The following is an 18,085-nucleotide window of genomic DNA, read 5'->3' on the forward strand; positions in this document are numbered from 1 at the left end:
AGTGGCTATTTTAAGGTTTCACTAAAGTCAGTACTCTTTTAGTCTAGAACATAAATTAGTAGTGATGGCAGATTTTAGATCAATAATCTCATGCTCCTTCTGATTTATAGTAGTGCTACCCAGTAGAAATATAATGTGAGCTACATGTATAATTTTAAAATTTCTAGTAGCAAAATAAATAAATAAATAACATTCCTAGTAGCCACATTAAAAAAGTAAAAAGAAACAGATGAATTAGATTGGTTAATATATTTTTTCCAACTTAATACACACAAAATATTATTTTGACATATCAGTATTTTTTAAATTATCAAAGTAATATTTTTAATTCTTTTTTTTGTACTAAGACTTCAAATCTCAGTGTATATTTTACACTTACAGCACATCTCAATTTAGTCAAGCCATATTTCAAGTGTTTAGTGTAGCTAGTGGCTACCTTATTGGACAGAGATAGGAATCAAATCTGAGTCTGCTGCAGTCTGTTGAAGTTTATAAGTAGATTCCAGAAAGATAGAGAACTGATGGTACTTCTGGCCATAATGTTAGAGGGAAATCGCTCTATCCAGGAAAGAACCCCCATTATTCTGTTGCTAGAAATACCAGGATTTGTGGTTAAGATGAGCCTAACTCTGTTGTAGATGAATAACTTCCACCAGCTTTCTTCTGAAAGCGCCTCAGAGTTTTACTATATTTGGAGACAGATCTGTACAGCTAATGTGCAAATATATCCAAGCCATCTTTGAGAATTTCAGATCTTTCCAGTGTGCAGTGATTTCCACCAATAAGACAGCTTTTCAGGACCCTCAAAAAAAGAAAACCCTGCTATTCATATTTCTCAATGAATTTTTGTTGGATGAATGATGAAATGAACCAATAGCCCACATACCAGTTCTCTGAGACACAAAATATTTTCAGCTCTAGGTTAATGAACCCATGCTCATTTGCATGCTTGCCTTCCATTTAAAATTCTTATGCACCCAACAGAATAATGCTTTCCCTTCATTCTAAGGTCATTGTTTCCATTAGGCTATAATATAAACCCCCTTATTTTCAAGAATAAGACTAATTTACTACACTGTGCACAGCGATCTCTACTTTAGATTCTCAATTTATAATATTTCATCCAGGCTGAATCTTCACTATGATTTAGAGAGGGGGTGAGTTGTAGTCAGCCTGTACTTAATCACTATTTTAACAAAACATTCACTGACTCATCAAAAAATCAGTTTTTCATCTTAAGCAGTAGAGCTTCTTTAGCCATCCATCTTCACCCCAGCAGAACCACCTGGCAGGTAGGATCCTGGGCCCACTGCTGAATCAGAATTCCCGGAGGTGTTGTCTGGGAATCTGCACTTGTAACAAGTACTAAGGGAGATCTCTACCTCACTAAATCTTGACAACCACTGCCCTAAAGTTCCATGTCAGTATCCCTAGCAATAAAATCGCATCCTACGATTTAAATCTGTTTCACCACTGGAGGAAATGCTGTTTTCAGTACTTAATTTGTTCACTACCTTTGTTGAACATTTCACTGTGTATTGTAATTTCCCTTTAGAGAGTACTCATCATTCAGCCCATAAACTGTATGCTGTGTTTTCTTTCTTCTTTTCTTTTTTTTTTTTTTTTAAGATTTATTTGTTTATTTATTTTAGAGAGAAGGAGCATGGCGGGAAGGGGCAGAGGGAGAGGGAGAATTCAAGCATATTCCCTGCTCAGTCTGAAGCCTAATGCAGGGCTCAGTCTCATGACCCTGAGATTATGACCTGAGCCGAAATCAGGAGTCAGACACTCAACAGACAGCCACCCAGCCAACCCCTGTGCTTTCTTGATGTATAAGTTATGAATGATGGATTCAACGAAAGTCAAATTTACACTTCTCGTAAATGTCTAAAATCAGACTGACTAGGACACAGGCGATAGTCCTTTGCACCTTCCAAGTATAGTCTCCATAATATTTGTGGCAAATGTTAAGAAAGGCTCTTCATTTTCCTATGAAATCATTTTATGAGTACTTCAATTCAGTCACAAGTTCACAGATAGCTATCGAGCCAGACCCAAGTACCAGTGCTTCAGAAATGAATCAGACTTCAAGGGAGTTCTAGCCTTCTCAAGGCAGAGGTGAGGGGCAGACACATAAGTCTTGTGTTTGAATATAATGCAGTAAATTTTTATGAGGTACCCTGGGAGTAGAGAGAAGGGAGGCAGGGCGCAAAGGGGCTGGGGTTCATAGAGACAGTGCTGTGCTCTGTTTGAGTGTGAGCCACAGGCAGCCAGAAACGTGAAGTCATTCCTACAGGCTCGCCCAGGACACAGGCTCAGAACATGGGATCCTGGATCCCCACCTGCCCTCTCTCTACTACACTCAACTTTCTCCAAGAACCTGGCCTTCAGTAGCACACCGGCTTCCTTTTTTTAACATCCAAAGCTCTCTCTAGTTGTGAGTAAGATGTTAAGGGTGATACATTTCCTTTTCCGGCCACTAAGGTGCCATTTAATTCACTCCAGCAATAACTAAATAGAAACCTACCTTTAAAAGATGCTGAGAGCAATGTGCTGCTAATTTATTGCCACATCTATTAAAGCTCTAGAGAGAATTTGACTCCCTAGATTTTAAATATAGTAGAGATATTATGTTTCCCGATTTAATCCCTCCATAATAAATTAAGTGAAATGATTATGGTACCTGTTGTGACTTCATTCTTGCCCTATCTCCAATCACTCTTCTGCCTTCATTAATTCAGAATAAAATACCACAAGACATTAATGTAGCACTTGGAGATAGGAAGGCTGCATTTTTATAGCCTCAATATGAAACCATACTTAAAGATGCTTATACCTTTACTGAATGAGGAGAGAAAAAAACCCAAAACCCTCTTCGTCTCCTAATAACCTTCATCATGAGTGAGGAAACCAGGGCTGAAATGTGAGGTGGCTGGCCTAGGGCCACCGTGTAAGTGACTACCAGAGCCAAAACGCCCACCCAGGTCTTCCAACTCCCAGTGCAAGGCTCTATTTCTAGGATATCCTCAAATCTTCTAGAGATTCTATTAAAGCAGTTTCTTCACTGTTTGCAACGAAGGGCATTATTGCCAACATGAAAACAAAAACAAAACTCTTGGCATTTCCCCATCACTTTCTCATCAGTGTTCTCAGTGTATCACTTCACAGTCATTATTTGGTGTTTTCTTACAGAAGGCAACAGACCACTGCAACAGAAACTATCCTTAGATGGGAACCCCAAACCTATACATGGAACACCAGAGAGGTCAGATGGCCTACAGTGGTCAGCTGAGCAGCCTTGTAACCCAAGCAAGCCTAAGGCAAAAACATCTCCTGTTAAGTCCAATACCCCCGCAGCTCATCTTGAAATAAAGCCAGATGAGCTGGCAAAGAAAAGAGGTAAAGTGATTTCTTTTGCACAAATGATTCAACACATTTTGCACCCCGGAGAGCCAGAATGCTAGAACATTCCAAAAGGATGCTGCTTAGTGAAAAGAGATGCACATGTAATTGCATTTCTCTCGGTGACCCACATAGATTGAAAAGTAGATGTGATACCTCCCATGTGAACCAAAGGTCTCGAATGTTCACGAGGAATCACCTCTCCTTTCTCTGCCCCTGTGGCCATTCCGCTCTTCGTAGACATGGACAAACTGGCACCACGAGTGCTTTCTACCCTCGTGTTTCATGAAGCGAACGGTAACGCGGGAGCCCTTTTAGCAGAGGGAATGCCGACTGATTCCCTGGCCCGCAAGTTCTTCCCTTACCCTGAATGAAGATGATTCTAGAGGCTGACCCGTCTTCTTCAGATGTGACCTTCCTCACAGAACCTCAGTTCTGTGCTAGAACTTGCAGAGACACTGTAACCCCAAAAGAGGATTTTATATTTGACACACTATGTTTTTACTAATTTTTGAGCTTTGTCGTACTTTACACTGAACTGGTATTAAACACGAAAGGGGCTAAATCGCTTCCTTTTTGGTTCCCAGAGGATGAAATCCATGATATTTTTCACATTCAGCCTCGGTTGTATCTGATTTCCTTGGCTTTGGTTTGATAGACTTTCTTACTTCTCTTGAGGGAGAGTTCTTTCTTCTAAGAAACATGGCCTTGTTGGGATCAGTACAATTGGCCCACTTGCTTTGCCCTATCTGTGTACCTTGGTGACGGTTTCAGGAAATCAGGCGAGACTGGCAGCCTTCGAGCAGCTCTAAGTGCTGCCGCTCTAATTACAGGGCTGGCTCAGGACCGCTGGGGCGGGAGCCAGCGTACCTGGCACCAGAGCTCCCTCCTCTCTCGAGCTCATTTGTACCTCTCCCAAGCTCCATGGCCTTTTCTTCATCCAAAAGCCCTGCTGGCTTTTAACCACGCAGAGTGGTGAGAGCCAGCAGCACACAAACAGTCTTCAGACATATCAGATTCTGTGAAACTGGAGTTTGCAATAGAACATCATGACCACAGCCTCTTTCCAAAGCACAAAGGAGGCGTGGGTGCCCCAACTGGCCCACCCACAGAGCCCCTGGTCAAATCCCAGCAGTCCCAGGGGCCACACCAGTCACCCACTGTGGATTTTTACAACTCTGGGTTATAAACACACAAACCTCTTCTAGACGGAACTTATTTTTTTCCCCCATTGAGAAACAAAAGATAAATCTCTCTCTTTTTATTAGGGGTAGGGGAGATCGCTGCTTTTGTTGTTGTCGTTGTTTAGCTCAGATGTAAAAAGATTAAGTGTTCAATTTAACATTGTTTCCATGACATTACTTTTAGGCCCAAACATTGAGAAATCGGTGAAGGATTTGCAGCGCTGCACTGTGTCTCTAACGAGATATCGTGTCATGATCAAGGAGGAAGTGGATAGTTCGGTGAAGAAGATCAAAGCTGCCTTTGCTGAATTACACAACTGGTGAGTAATTCAACTTAGAAACTATAAACTTACGGCACTTGAGCTGTTCCTACAGGTAAAAGCATCTGATGGGAAATGTTGTTTATTTAATACATAAACATCACAGAACAACTCCTTGGCAAATTTTTTAAAGTCCTGCAGGCAGAGGCCTCTATCTTGGGAATAAAAAAAGAAGGGAAGGGAAAATGTTTGAATAAGAAGAAACCTGATACACATAATTCACTGGAGTTTGAAGTTGGCCCCAAAGTATATGAATGATGTAGAACACAACCTCAACAAATGATATTTTTGACCAATCCCTGGAAGGCTGATATGATGAATGCTACTGAGACAAAAATATTTTCCAGCCTTATTGTTGTAAAATAAGACTCCCTTAACAAAACTCAGAAACATCTTAGGCAAGCTTAGTGATGGAATCCCATCCTTGGACTGGAATTTAGGAATGGTTCACTGGTATGGTTTGGGTCCTGCCCTGCCCTGCTCTGCAACTGATGTTGATGGGAGACATTTCTTTGAGCTGTGTATATGTGCTTACATGCACAACTGAAATGAAGTCACTACTGGTGAAGGTTATTATCCATAGAAAAAGTTCTCAGTGTATCCATCAAGACTCTTCCAGCTTCATGTGACAGAAACCCAAGTCACACTAGTTCACAACAAAGGATAGTTTCTGGCTGATGTACATGAAAAACCCAGAACATTCCTTTGGGCAAATTTGGTTCTAAGCCTAAATTGTGTTCTGAGAATTCAGTTTCTCTCTCCCTCCCCTTCTCCTTTTCTCCGTCTCTCGCTCCTTTCCTCTCTCAGCGTCTCCTGCAATCTCTTGGCTCTGCTTATTCTTGGCTTGATTCTTAGGTATGATCTCTCCATGTGGTAGCAAAGATGGCCCCCTAGCAGCTCCCAGCTTACATAATCCTTAGTCCCTGTGATCTGAGAGAGAGCTTTGTCTCCAACAGTTCCAGCAAAAGTCCAAGGGCTAATTTGCATTGGCGGGGCTGGGTCACGTATCTGTCCCTAAATCGGTCACTGTGGTAAGAGGGACAGTCTCTCCAGTAGCCAGGCCAGGACCATGTACCCACCACAGAGTTAGTGGTTGGGCGAGCCCCACCTGTATCCCACAGACTGAGAGTTAAAGAGCTGTGGTTTCCTGAAGGAAAGTCGGGGTGCTAAAGAGAAAAATATATAAAGACAAGAAGAACATATCCACAGTGCCCAGGCTCACATGTGTTCTCTGTATCTCATTGGCTCTCCATGATTCTAGAATTTGATCCCATGTTTTTCATAGCTTTCTTTCCAAGTCCTTTCTTTGACACAGATGTGCTTTTCAGCAGACTAGAGAGTTGTGTAAAACCAAGGATTACACTTGACACAATCTAGAAGTCTTGAATTTTCAACCATCTGCTATATATAAGATCCCAGTGTACATAAGCTATCAGAGACTTGAAAGGAAACTGTCTCCATCACTGATCATTCAGGGACGGACCCTCTCCCCTCCACCCGGTCATGTCATCTTCACCTTAGCGGAGCTCTTCTCTGCCTAATCAGATGCTAAACTAATTGTTCAAAGTAAACTGCAGGCATATGTTTGAAAGTACTTAGAGAAGATAAAGATGCTATGTAAATGAAAGGTGTTAGTAGTATTGCTGATTTTTATTTTATTATTTATTTTTAAAAAGATTTTATTTATTTATTTGACAGAGAGAGAGAGATCACAAACAGGCAGAGAGGCAGGCAGAGAGAGAGGAGGAAGCAGCCTCCCTGCCGAGCAGAGAGTCCGATGTGGGCCTCGATCCCAGGGCCTGAGATCATGACCTCCGCCGAAGGCAGAGGCTTCAACCCACTGAGCCACTCAGGCGCCCCAGTATTGCTGATTTTTAAATCATACACACACACACACACACACACAAACACACACACATATATATGCACACTCAACTTCCAGGCCTGTTCTCCAGAGCCAGAATCAGCAACCTTTATCTATAAAATGCCAGCTAGTAAATATTTTGAGTTTTAGAGTCAGTCGTGTCTCTGTTGCAACTACTCAGCTCTACCGTTCGGGCACGAAAGCCAGATAAATGCAGAGAAGCAGTGGACCCGATTTGGCTCGTGGGGGTCGCAGGTTCCTAGTCTCTGGAGGGACTAGTCAACTGCTCAGAGGAGACCCCTCTGTGTGCATTTTAGAGTCAACTCTTCCTCTGGGGCCTCTGTATGATACCTTCCCTCCGAGTGACTCACACACTAATTGACAAAGTGTAGCACTGACCTCAAGTTACCTCTCTCCTCCAGCTGCTCGGAGTCCTTTTTTTTTTTTTTTTTTTTAATTTCCTTAGTAAAATGAACACCCCATGGGTCACGAGACATCTGGAGATTTATAACAGACTCTTTGAGCGTTTCACTCCTCAAGAGCTGAAAGTGTGGGCCAGGGAAGTCAGGTTGTGTGTCTTTTCTCTGCTTGTGTGTCACACTCTGTTTTAAACTGAGGGTAGGATCGCCTCTGAGTGAGCTCTGCCAAGCAGGACCGCTGTTTAAAAGTCACCCCGTAACGAATGGCACCTTTCCTCCGTACAGAAGAAGAATAAGTATAGATTAACCATTTTTTATGTGTTTTCCAATCTAACCTTTACTAAAAATGATCCCCAAGTAAGGGCATTCGTGTCAACTTGAAAAGAAAACAAAAGGCATTCTTTCTCATCAGCCATTAGCAGGCATTTCTGCCAAAAGAGAAAACGTTACCTCTCTGTTCCAAACAAGCCTGCAGCCTCGCCAGCATGGTGATTGATGTACTTGGATAAAGTCTTCCTCTCGTCTTCTGAGGGGGAGAAACCGATGAATTTTAGGGATCAGGCAGCTCCTAAAAAAATAACTGGGCACAGAATGGAGGAAGGCAGCTTACACATTTTCAGAAATGAAGCTTTCCTCTTGGGGGTGACATGGCGGACTCCAGGCATTGGAGAAAATTGCGAATGCAGCGCCACTCACTGAATAGAATCAGAGCCTCGGGGTTACGTTGTAAGGCATATCCAGATGTGGACCAGGTGGGACAAGTCCTCTGGAGATTTCCCAAACGAGTGATGGTCCTGAGACACGTTTACCTGGTGCACAGGCCTCACTGCCCTCCTGACCCCGCTCTCCTAGCTTCAGGCCAGCCGGTGCCCTCACCAGACCCTTCAACAGGCTTTGTGTGTAGCTTGGAAATAAACAGAAACTCTCAGGTAAGACATTCTAAACATCCAGCAGGCTACCAGGCTTCAGGAGGTAGATCCTGCCCGATCCAGTTCTCCACAAGCCCTCGGGGATGCCCGGAAGGAAGATTTGGGAGGCGGGGAGAAAGCACTTGCTTGCACACGCCCAGCCCCCCAGTGAGTGCATATCTGGGTATAATGAACCCAGTGCTTTTCTGACCCCGTCTGGCAGTGGAGAATGCTTTGTTCAATCCAGTTCCTGAGGAAAACCGTGAGGTGGCTCAGAGCTGGCCTGCGACCAGGACACAGTTACGAAAGACTAAATGACCATTCATGGATCAATCTCATTTGCCCATAAAGAACTGGGGATCCGAGAGGACAGCAGAGATGACACGATGCTCTCACGCCGTCTGAGCAGAAAATAAATTTTGCAGCATGAGTGTCTGTGTGAAAAGTCACATCAGGAACTAACATGAAACAGCTGGTTTCCTTTCTATATGATTGGCCCCCTACCACAACTGGAAAATATTCATCCTTTGGAGTCCTAGCTGCCAGATTTAATTGCTTTGTGTGCAAACTAGTCTAGCTTCTCATGACAAGTGTGTGTGTGTGTGTGTGTGTGTGTGTGTGTGTCTCCAAGCTGATGGTGCAGGCTTAAAATGAATAATAAACATTAAATTCAAACAACATTAAGGAAGGAGAATGGGACTTGATAGCTCTGCCATATGCCAGGGGAGGAAGGATTCCAAAATCGAGCTGTAAAAATTGCTAGGTGCCATTGTCAATTTAACATCTAATTAAACGCACTCCTAAAGGAAATGCAAGATGGTAATGAGCCAGAGGGTGGAGCTTGTGCTGGGGATGGGGTAACGGGTCACGGAGAATGGAGGCTGGGGGAGACCATATTTTTCGGCTGCTTTGCGTTCATGTAGGAGAGGGAAATCAGTCCCAGCCTGTGTCCTTATACCTCATGTTTATTTTTTCCTGAAGCGCCGCCAGGTCTTACTTCAGTGGAATTCGCAGTAGGTCAGGAGTTCCAGGCCCTGTCCTGCCCCACCTCCCCTCTCCCCTGCCGCCCCTCCTCCCCCCCCCCCCACCCCCCCCCCCCCCCCCGCCAGCCTTGCTTTCCTCTTCCCTTGCACCTTGGAGTTTCCTCCCCCAGAGCAAAGACAGGTGCTCCCCACTCACTACTACAAGATAAGCTTGCACTGGAGCCCCATAGCACTGTCCTTTTTTCCTCATTAATGACGGGCACTCATTCCTGTATCACTGATAACCTCATCCTGCTGATGGCCATGGGTCCTCCTTCCCAAGTGTCCTACTTAATTCAGATGTTAACAGTGTTGAGACCCTCTCCATCAGCCAAAAGCATAACCCTGCACGGGAGAATTTGAGGCTGCAGAAAAGCCTGCCTTCTCCCAGCATTCCTCAAATCCCACTCCAACGTGGGCCTCTCACCTGTCCTGGAAACTTCGGAGGTAGCCAAGCAGAACCACGCCCGGACCACCAGTAGTTAGCAGGGTGACCCCACACCCACCAGAGAGCCTCCCTGTGACATTTTAAACATTGTGTCCTTTTTCTGAGAAGCCCTCCCGAAGGGGAAATTGCCAGCAGGGCCTTTCAGAGCACACGAGGCAGCCCTGTGTCCCACAGTCCCGGTCGGCTGCTCCTCGGGTGCCCAACTCAGGTACAAATCTCGGAGCATACAAGGCTCGGAACGACTTCCGTTCAAGTCCAAGTGAGACCATTTTTCTTTCCTAGCAGGTTTATCACACAGCAGGATTCTTTCCTCCTGGGTTGGTTCTCACCCCGTCCCGCAACCCCCCAACATTCCCCAAACTTTTAGCTGATTTTTGGTGAATACATGGCTTTCCATTTAATGCTAGAAGACCGGTTTTCCTGTGCTCTTGGAGTTTTTTAATGTGCTGTCTTTGTGAATAACGTGCCATTGACTGAAAGACGGTGCTTGTAAATTAATATTTACTTCTCTCCATACTCAAGGCCATGTGGTCCACTAAATTAAAAGCCCTAGAGCTTTGCTGAGGTAGCACCGCCAGAAAGGCGGACGCTCCTGGTCTGAGGAGAGCTCAGGGATAGGTGGTGGGTTTTTTTAAGAATTCCAAGTGATTCTTTTGTGTGTCTGTGGCTGAAAGCCCCTCGCGGAGAGCCCTCCAAAGGGAGTGCCACGTCTGGAGCTAGCGCACTGTCCACCCCCAGGACACAGTTGCCATGTCTGGAAATATTTTTGGTTGTCACAACGGCTGGCACCTAGTAGGTAGAAGCCAGGCATAGCCCAGCATGTGCTAGAATGCACAGGACAGCCCTCCCCCCACCGCCCATCACAAACCACTGTCTGTCCCAGGACAACAGTAACCCTGAGAAAGCTTGGCCGGAGGACAGTGAGAGGAGTAAGAGAGTGAGAGGGTCCAACCGTCCTTTTGCGTATCCTGCTATAGCTCCTTGAGGGGGGATGGGGATCCCTCACTTGGCAGCACTTCTGAGTCCTGTCTGCCCCTCCCCCAGCGGCCCTCCTAACCCACGGCCGGAAACGCAGGAGAGGACCTGTCCTTTCCAGTCAGTTCCATACCCTCCAAAACATAACCATACTGTCCTCTGATCGGTGCTGTAGGAAATTTTTAAACCTAAACTTTCTGGCTATATTACATTACATTTTTGTCTCCTCAAGACCAGACAAACAATTATGTGGAAGTGTAGCAAATGTGAGGGCTTGGCGGGTTTTGCTATTTGACATGGCAGAATTCAACTCGGTTCTGAGGAGAAAAGGGAAAAATGAAGACCCGGAGGTTGTTGCTAACACCAGGCAGGCACTCTCATTAGCCAGTCCGTCTCTACCTGTCTTTTTCTCATTCTACAGTAAAACCAAATATCACAGGGGCTAGGGCTAGGATGAGGTATGTAAAGAAAAATACAGAAAAGGGTTTTTTCACAGAGTGTCTGTTTAGAGGATCGCTATTTCTTTTTGGCTTCGGCCAGGCGGCAGTAGTCCTTGTAGCTTCTGGGCTCACGTGGCCTGTGTCCAGCTGCCATCACGCTGGTGACATCGGCAGCTGTGCCGGCCCTTGAGCTACTTAAGCTGAAGGAAGACAGGTCTCTCTGTCACTTCTGGTGCAGTCATGGTGGAGCAAAAAAACTTGGTGACCATCTAGTTAGCTGAATCATGCACACTGTGGTGCTGGGTGCACCTCGGTAGCTGAGTACAAGGAAAATATGGATTAGTCGAAGCGGTTTCTAGAATCAGAGTAGATGCCATGACAACAAGCAAACTTGGTTTTCAAATTCAGTCACATGGAAACATTGATTTAACCCCAGATAATGAGCAGAGACTCGATTTTTTTTTTAAGATTTTAGTTTTTAGAGAGAGAGAGCATGAGAGGGGAGAAGGTCAGAGGGAGAAGCAGACTCCCCAAGGAGCTGGGAGCCCAACACGGGACTCGATCCCGGGACTCCGGGATCATGACCCAAGGGGAAGGCAGTCACCCAACCAGCTGAGCCACCCAGGCGCCCCCTCCATTTTAAAACCATGGCTGAGATGGTGCTCATTCCTCATGCGCCATGTATATCATGAGTTCTGGAGGCGTGTGTCGTCCATGAACGGAGTGATGCTTTTCTCTAGGCCCTTTGATGGGGTTTGCTCGTAATGGGATTAGCTGTGGGAGAGCTGATGTGGAGAACCTTTGCAGCCACTTGGCGTTGCTAAGTGATGCCGTATAGACTCTGGTTCCCTGCAGCATGTTCAGCAGCGTGTTCAGTGATAGCTAGATTTTGCCAGCTCCTTAGATTAAATGTGTAATGAAGTCAATATCAGGAGTTTGCTTTGTCCTTTTTATAGTTTTAGAGTGAAATTTTATAAAAGGTCTCCCTGTCCTTCTGCTTTGGAAATAAATATAATCCTCCCGTTGATCAAAAGCCACACTAACAAAGACTTTCCGACTAACCTCTTTCCTTCTCATTAAATGGCTATTCCAAGTGCCCACCTGCTTGTGACTTGTACAAAGAGCTAGACAACGGAAATCAAACAAACCTGTACCTTCTCCCCACACCCGACATTCGAGACTCTGCCAGCATATTTAAGGAACTCACAGTATGGAGATGAACTTCACCTGCAGAGGAAATCAAGAGGCAATGACAGAGGAGGCTAATAAATATATTTATGCCTCAGGAGAGCCCTGTGTATGGTTTCTGTCGCTGTCCTCGCTGACAGATTGCCCAAAATGACTCCTTTTCCTCACTCTGCACCAGTCCAATAAACAGAAATAAGCTCCGGGATCCATTCTGAATTGTGAAAAGGGTAAATACCATAAACCACGGAGAAACTCAAGGTCCCTGCGACTTTGGGACTACGGCGAGTCCCCGCGGTACACTGTATTTCAAATCTTGCCTCGTTCGTGAATATGTGTCATTCTAAATAGGCGTAGCTCCCTCTTTGGAGGTGAAAGCTTCTCTTTTCCTATTTTCTCTCCTCCCCAAGGTTTTTGTGTGCATTAGATGGTTCCCTCGGGCCGCCGCAAGGACTCAGAGAATGAGTCGACGTGACGGAAGAGCAGGTTGATAAACACAAAAAGTACAGAACTGGCCTTTTCGGTTGGGTAGAGTCCCCAGGAAACCAACATAAATAGCACCTTGTATTAATAGCCTCGCCGAGCTCCGGGTGTGATTACCTCCATACGTTACGTCCGCCACACACTTGGCGCTGGAGGTCAGCCTTCCTTTCACCGCAGACCTACAAGAGCCGGAGGACAAGAAGCTGATTGTGATTTCAGCTTGAAATCTGAAAAGATCTCTGAATCTTTTTCAGCAAATGAAGGCTACCCATCCCACCGGCTTAGCAGCAGGCTCCTGAATAGGGTTAGTTTTCCTGATAGAATAGAGATAATAAAAGGAATGAAGCAAATTGTTCTTATCTGTACAATCCCAGATGGAGAGTATGTGTTTTCTGTATGTGTGTGTGTGTGTGTGTGTGTTTTAATTTATGGTTTGATCCATTTTCACTGGGAAAATAAGACAAATTTGTTCCCATATATTAGTATAAATATAAAATACGTTATAGTTTCCAAACCGGGATATCCTAGGTCACAACTTCAGAATGGATCTTAGGACTTATTTCCGTTGGTGACACTGATACAGAGGGAGTCCCTCTGCACCCTCTTGGGGTGAGACGAAGGAGTCATTTTGGGCAATTTGTCAGCTAGGACAGCAAGAAATCCCGTAACAGACTGTGCCTGTCCGTAGAACAGAATTCCTTATGTCAGTTACACTGTTCTTCCGGTGACTGTAGCCATATTCGCACAAAAGTCACATCTTCCAAGGTTTATTAACCACATAATTAGGAGGCATGGTGCGTGGAGTTAGAAGAGGGTTTAAATCTCATTGTCCCATATTCTAGCTCTGAAGATGGTTGAGTTTCTTCACTTCCACTCCGCTACAAAAAGGGGTACTACTGTCAAGGAGTTTTATGAAGATTTTGTGTGCAAGGTATGCATTGTTCAGAGTATTCTAGAAAATCTCTAGCCTGACCCATCTAGGTTGATTCTCTTTTCTTCCAGGTGAGTATTTAGTCACTTTTATTCTCTCTGTACCAAGACAATGGGACGAAATTCTCTTTCTCCAACTTTTCTGTTCAGCATGCAGCAGATCCCAGCTTTGGGGTGCGAATGTCTCATCACACGGTTCTACTGTTCGTTGCTTGATGGAGAGAGAAGTGAGGCAAAAGGACCCTGATTCTGCATGGCCACCGTGGCCACCAGATCAACCCTCCTTCCGCTCTCCCATCTGGCCATGCCCTCCTTCTGCCTTCTCTCCTCCCTTTTCCGTCCGCCCCTCCAGGAGGAGGGAGAGGAACATGTCGTGAGCTCATGCTTCTCAGACCTTGGAATGCACAGGGAGCACCTGGACGCCATTCCCAGAGGCTCTGATTCTGTGGGTGCAGGGGGTGCCCAGGAACCTGCGTGTATGAGGACAGCGGGGGCCAGTGTACATGGTCTGAGGACCACACTTGAAGAAGCATTGCTAGAAATGCTGAAAGATAAAAGACGGTGTCCTTCCAAAAAACGTCCAAGGTCTAGTGGGAGTAGACAGAAATGTGTGTAACACAGTATGGTGAAAACCAGGAAAGGGAGCGCACGTTGGGGGTGGGGGTTGATGGCCGGCAGGAAAAGACTCCATCGCAGAGGTGACATTGGACTGGCACTCGAAGGAGGCTAGGAATCGGCAGACTGAGAAGGGGGGGAGGATTCCCTGCGGGAGGAACACGAGGAGCCCGAAGCAGAAAGACCACAGTGCACTCTGGGAGGGGTACGTTCCCTGGGTCTCATGCCATTAATAAATGAGTTATGAACACATCCCTCTCAAACCAGAAAACTCATTTATAAGTCAAATATGTATACCGCTATTAATCTGTATCCTAGAAATTAGGAAAGTCTGCTTTCTTAAATAAAGAGTAAGAACATGAAGCTTAATATTTCATTTGTGCCCCCCCCCCGCCCCCGGAAAGCCAGCGGACTAGGGCAGGTGCCCTGCAGGAGTGGCAGTAGCGAGCCTGGAGATGGTGGGTGGGAAAGAGCCTCAGGGCCCACACCAGGAAGCTCGGGCCCTTCTCACACAAGAGCGCATCGGGAGGCCGGGAGCAGTCTCCCTGAGTCCAGGACCTTGGGCTGGACGTGGGCCAGCATCGCTGGGACTCCTTGTGCCGCGTCGGTCCTTTCCGGCTTCCGTTTGTCTTCCTTGTGTTCAACAACCAGGATGGCTTCTGCATAGACGACTCCCCTCCCCGCTCAGATTAGAGAGAAATGCCACAGTGTTCTGAGCGCTTGACTCTCTTTGGGGTATGAAACGAAGAGATACTTTGCCTTGTTTCATTTTGAAGTTGGTTTTATTTTATCCTGCTTTCTATATTTTCCCGCTTTTTTAATGAGCATGTAACATGAAATAAAAATGTGAAGAATGTTAAGTCAGTGCCTTTAAGGCACCCTTGTGCTGTGAGACTGTTAACGTCCACAGATATGAGTCCGCCTTCATAGTGGGAGTATTAGTTTGGGGGTTTGTTTAAGGGGGTGAGAGTAAATGATATAATGTCTATAGCTATAGAGATTGAAATACCATTAAGTTATTTTCCCTGATTAGTGATCTCCATAGAAAGAAACAAAACTAAGAATAATTAATAAAGACAAGAAATTATATTATTAAGTGAAATCATACGTAAAATTCTAAATGGAGGTATACAAGGAGAGATTTTTCAGCTGAGCATGTGGTACTGTGAGATTGGTAGAGTTTGTAGGATGGTGCAACTCTCACATCACTTTTTAAACTCCAAGAAGAGAAAGAATCTCTGTGGTTAACAATTAACTGTTTGCTTCTTAAGGAACTTCTGGATTTTAGAAGTATTGGGCATCAGTCCTTATGCTGTATCTGCATGAGCCTCACTCCAGAAGTGCCCCTCAGACACTGCGGTGAAATAGTCATTGACTGTGATTTAAATTATTGTAGGATTCCAATATGAGATACGCAACCAAGAGATATTAGCGTTAACAGATGATATTACTTCGGATAAAAGAGAAATAAAACAGGCCCAGCCTGATTGGCAAATGGACGGCGGTTACTGCGTTCATTGACAGCCAGAAGGCTTTTGGCTGCTTTGTCATTTAAGCATGATTCATGCTCTGAGGCGCTGCCGCTTTGTTTCCCCGATAGTCGCGATCACAAGGCACCCCTTCGAAGGGCTGTATCCCAACCCCAGTCTACCTGCCGGAGGATGTATGTTGCATTTTGCCGTGTTTGCCAAATAACCGTGTGGAATTCAGGAGACATTTAGAAAGATCAGTTTGTCACCACAGCTGCATTCAGAGAAGAAGGGTTCCAATTATAACAAAAGAAGCCAAGGGCTGGTAAAATCGAATGGAAAAAGGTACAGAGTAGAAGGCGACAGACCCAGGAATCCCCACAAAACCACAGAATGAAACTCAGCCAACTACTTGATAATGAGCGGGGAGTGAAACTGGCCAGAGCAGGTAGGAGAAGGGCAGGCGAGAGCTGTCTGCAGTAGACTTCGGGGGCCGTGATCGCATGGAAGGGAGGCAAGAGGAGCCGCACAGAGCACATGACACCAGTAAGCAGCATACAGCCTACAGGGGAGGGGCCGAGACGGGGATGACGGCAGGACAAAGAACTTCCCGTCCACCCTCCGGGTTTTGGCCGAGACCCCTGATAGAGACAGATTAACAAAAGAAACACGAACAAAAGTTTATTAACATGTGTACCTCATGTATACATGGGAGAGACCCAGAGAAACGTCAGGAAGCTCCCTAGGGGGCTCAGAATTCAGAATTAAATGCCGTTTCAGCAGGGATGGGGGCAAGAGGGGGGTAGGTGTAGGCCTCTCAGAGGAGAGTAAATGATTCTAGAAAAGATGAGAGGACTCTCAGAAGGACAGACGGGAGGCGTGATCACTTGTAACGGTGTGTCTGAGTGTGGTGTCCACTTCTAGGCTCCTGTCCTGTGACAGAAGGCAGCAGTCTCACCGGGTTGACAGAACCCTCCAGGGGGGGATTTATGACAATTGAGTTCCTTAGAGGCTCTGTCTTGAAGCAGATGAGGGGAGTTCAAATACTGCCTTGCCTTGCGTTGCTGTTTTTCAAGTGCCTGCGGCTCACGATGATCCGTACACTGCAGTTCCATATTTGAGAGTAGGGGGCGAATTCTGTGACCCTTCAGAGAGCAGAGCAGACAGAGCAGGAGTGGGGAACGGGCAGCACTCGAGATCACGGACGCCGTTCGCGTGCACCTGTTGTACGCGGTAGAACTGCCAATCCTCTGTGCCAAGGACGAGGAAAGCACCTGTTGGTCCCACTGCCCCTGTGTCTCTTGGGCCCAAGACAGAAGCTCTGTTGACCACAGCAACAGTTGAGAAATGGGTTTTACCCTGGGCCCATGAATTCCTTGGGTCCACAAATATTTGGGGAGTAGGACTAGAATGGCATCCATACAACAGGATAGTACCCCTTAAATGTTTAATAAATGGAGTTTTTCTGCCATCCACCTGCTGGGCAGACAGGCTGCCTCTTCCATCATCCGGGGCTCCTCAGCTCGAGGCCCTCGTGGTGGCCACTGGGCCCGGAGGCTGCCGGGAGCCCAGCCCGCTCTCCTCGGGGCCTTCACAGTCCTTCCCCCGATGCCATGGGCAGGAGCGCAGCCCACAGTGGGGCAATGATTTTACCTTACTCTCTCTTAGTGAAGAAGGAGAAAGTCTTCATACAGGAAATCTGGCTTCATGGCTTTGCCCTTCATTTGCCTGCTTTATGCTCTTCGGTACAGGCCGGAAGGACCGGAGCATCACCTCCGAGCTCATGGGCATCCTTTCTCCGAGCCATTCCCATAATCTCATTCTCTCTGCGGGGCTGGGGGACAGCACATGCTGGCCCCCCCCCCCAACCTGCTTTGTCCTGCTTGGCACCTGAGGAGTTAAGGAGGCTCTGAGCAGAAGCTCTTCATCCACAAGAAAGTCCTGAAGCCAGATTGTCTGGGATCAGATGGTCCCCGGCAATTTCTCACTGCAGCCTCCCTGAGGCAAACTCACCGAGATGAAATGTGGTCTAGTTTTAACTCTTCTTAACATCGAATCTGGCTGCCGCTGCAGATTGATTTCTTGAAATTCCCTTTGAAATTCTGCTTTCCTTCCTCGGTAGCCACGAGCAGGTTCCGCTCGCCGGCTTATCAACCACTGCCAGTCCCGGGGCTGCTCCCTATCCCAGCATCTTTGTTTATGAAGGACACCGGACTCGGTGGGGCTCACCCCTGCTTCCAAAGGAAGACACTGCCCCTCAGTATCTTCGTCTCCGGGTTTAAGGAAAAATCTTTCAAGAGCAGAAAATGATAAATCTCTTCCTGCTAAAGTGCCTTTCTGATTCTTTTTATTATTGTTATTATAACTCCTCTGTAGAAAAGAAGCAAGACAGTAGAAACATTTTTATAAAATGACACTTTA

At 46.0% G+C, this 18,085-nt stretch overlaps 1 protein-coding gene across 6 annotated transcripts in view; it reads left to right on the forward strand.

Annotated features, from left to right (window-relative positions):
- Positions 1-18,085, forward strand: part of SPATS2L (spermatogenesis associated serine rich 2 like) — a 165,413-nt gene that overhangs the window by 123,922 nt on the left and 23,406 nt on the right. For 5 of the 6 annotated variants that reach the window (XM_004772186.3, XM_045078523.1, XM_045078526.1 and 2 more), the window contains 2 exons: positions 3,193-3,399; positions 4,771-4,906. In XM_004772186.3, the coding sequence (XP_004772243.1) occupies positions 3,193-3,399; positions 4,771-4,906 (343 nt within the window). The remainder of the gene's footprint in view (positions 1-3,192; positions 3,400-4,770; positions 4,907-18,085) is intronic. The other variant, XM_045078524.1, reaches the window with a different exon arrangement.

The sequence above is a fragment of the Mustela putorius genome, unplaced genomic scaffold (genome assembly GCF_011764305.1).
Source record: "Mustela putorius furo isolate JIRA1106 unplaced genomic scaffold, ASM1176430v1.1 tig00000275_pilon_pilon_pilon, whole genome shotgun sequence".
Lineage (NCBI taxonomy): Eukaryota > Metazoa > Chordata > Mammalia > Carnivora > Mustelidae > Mustela > Mustela putorius.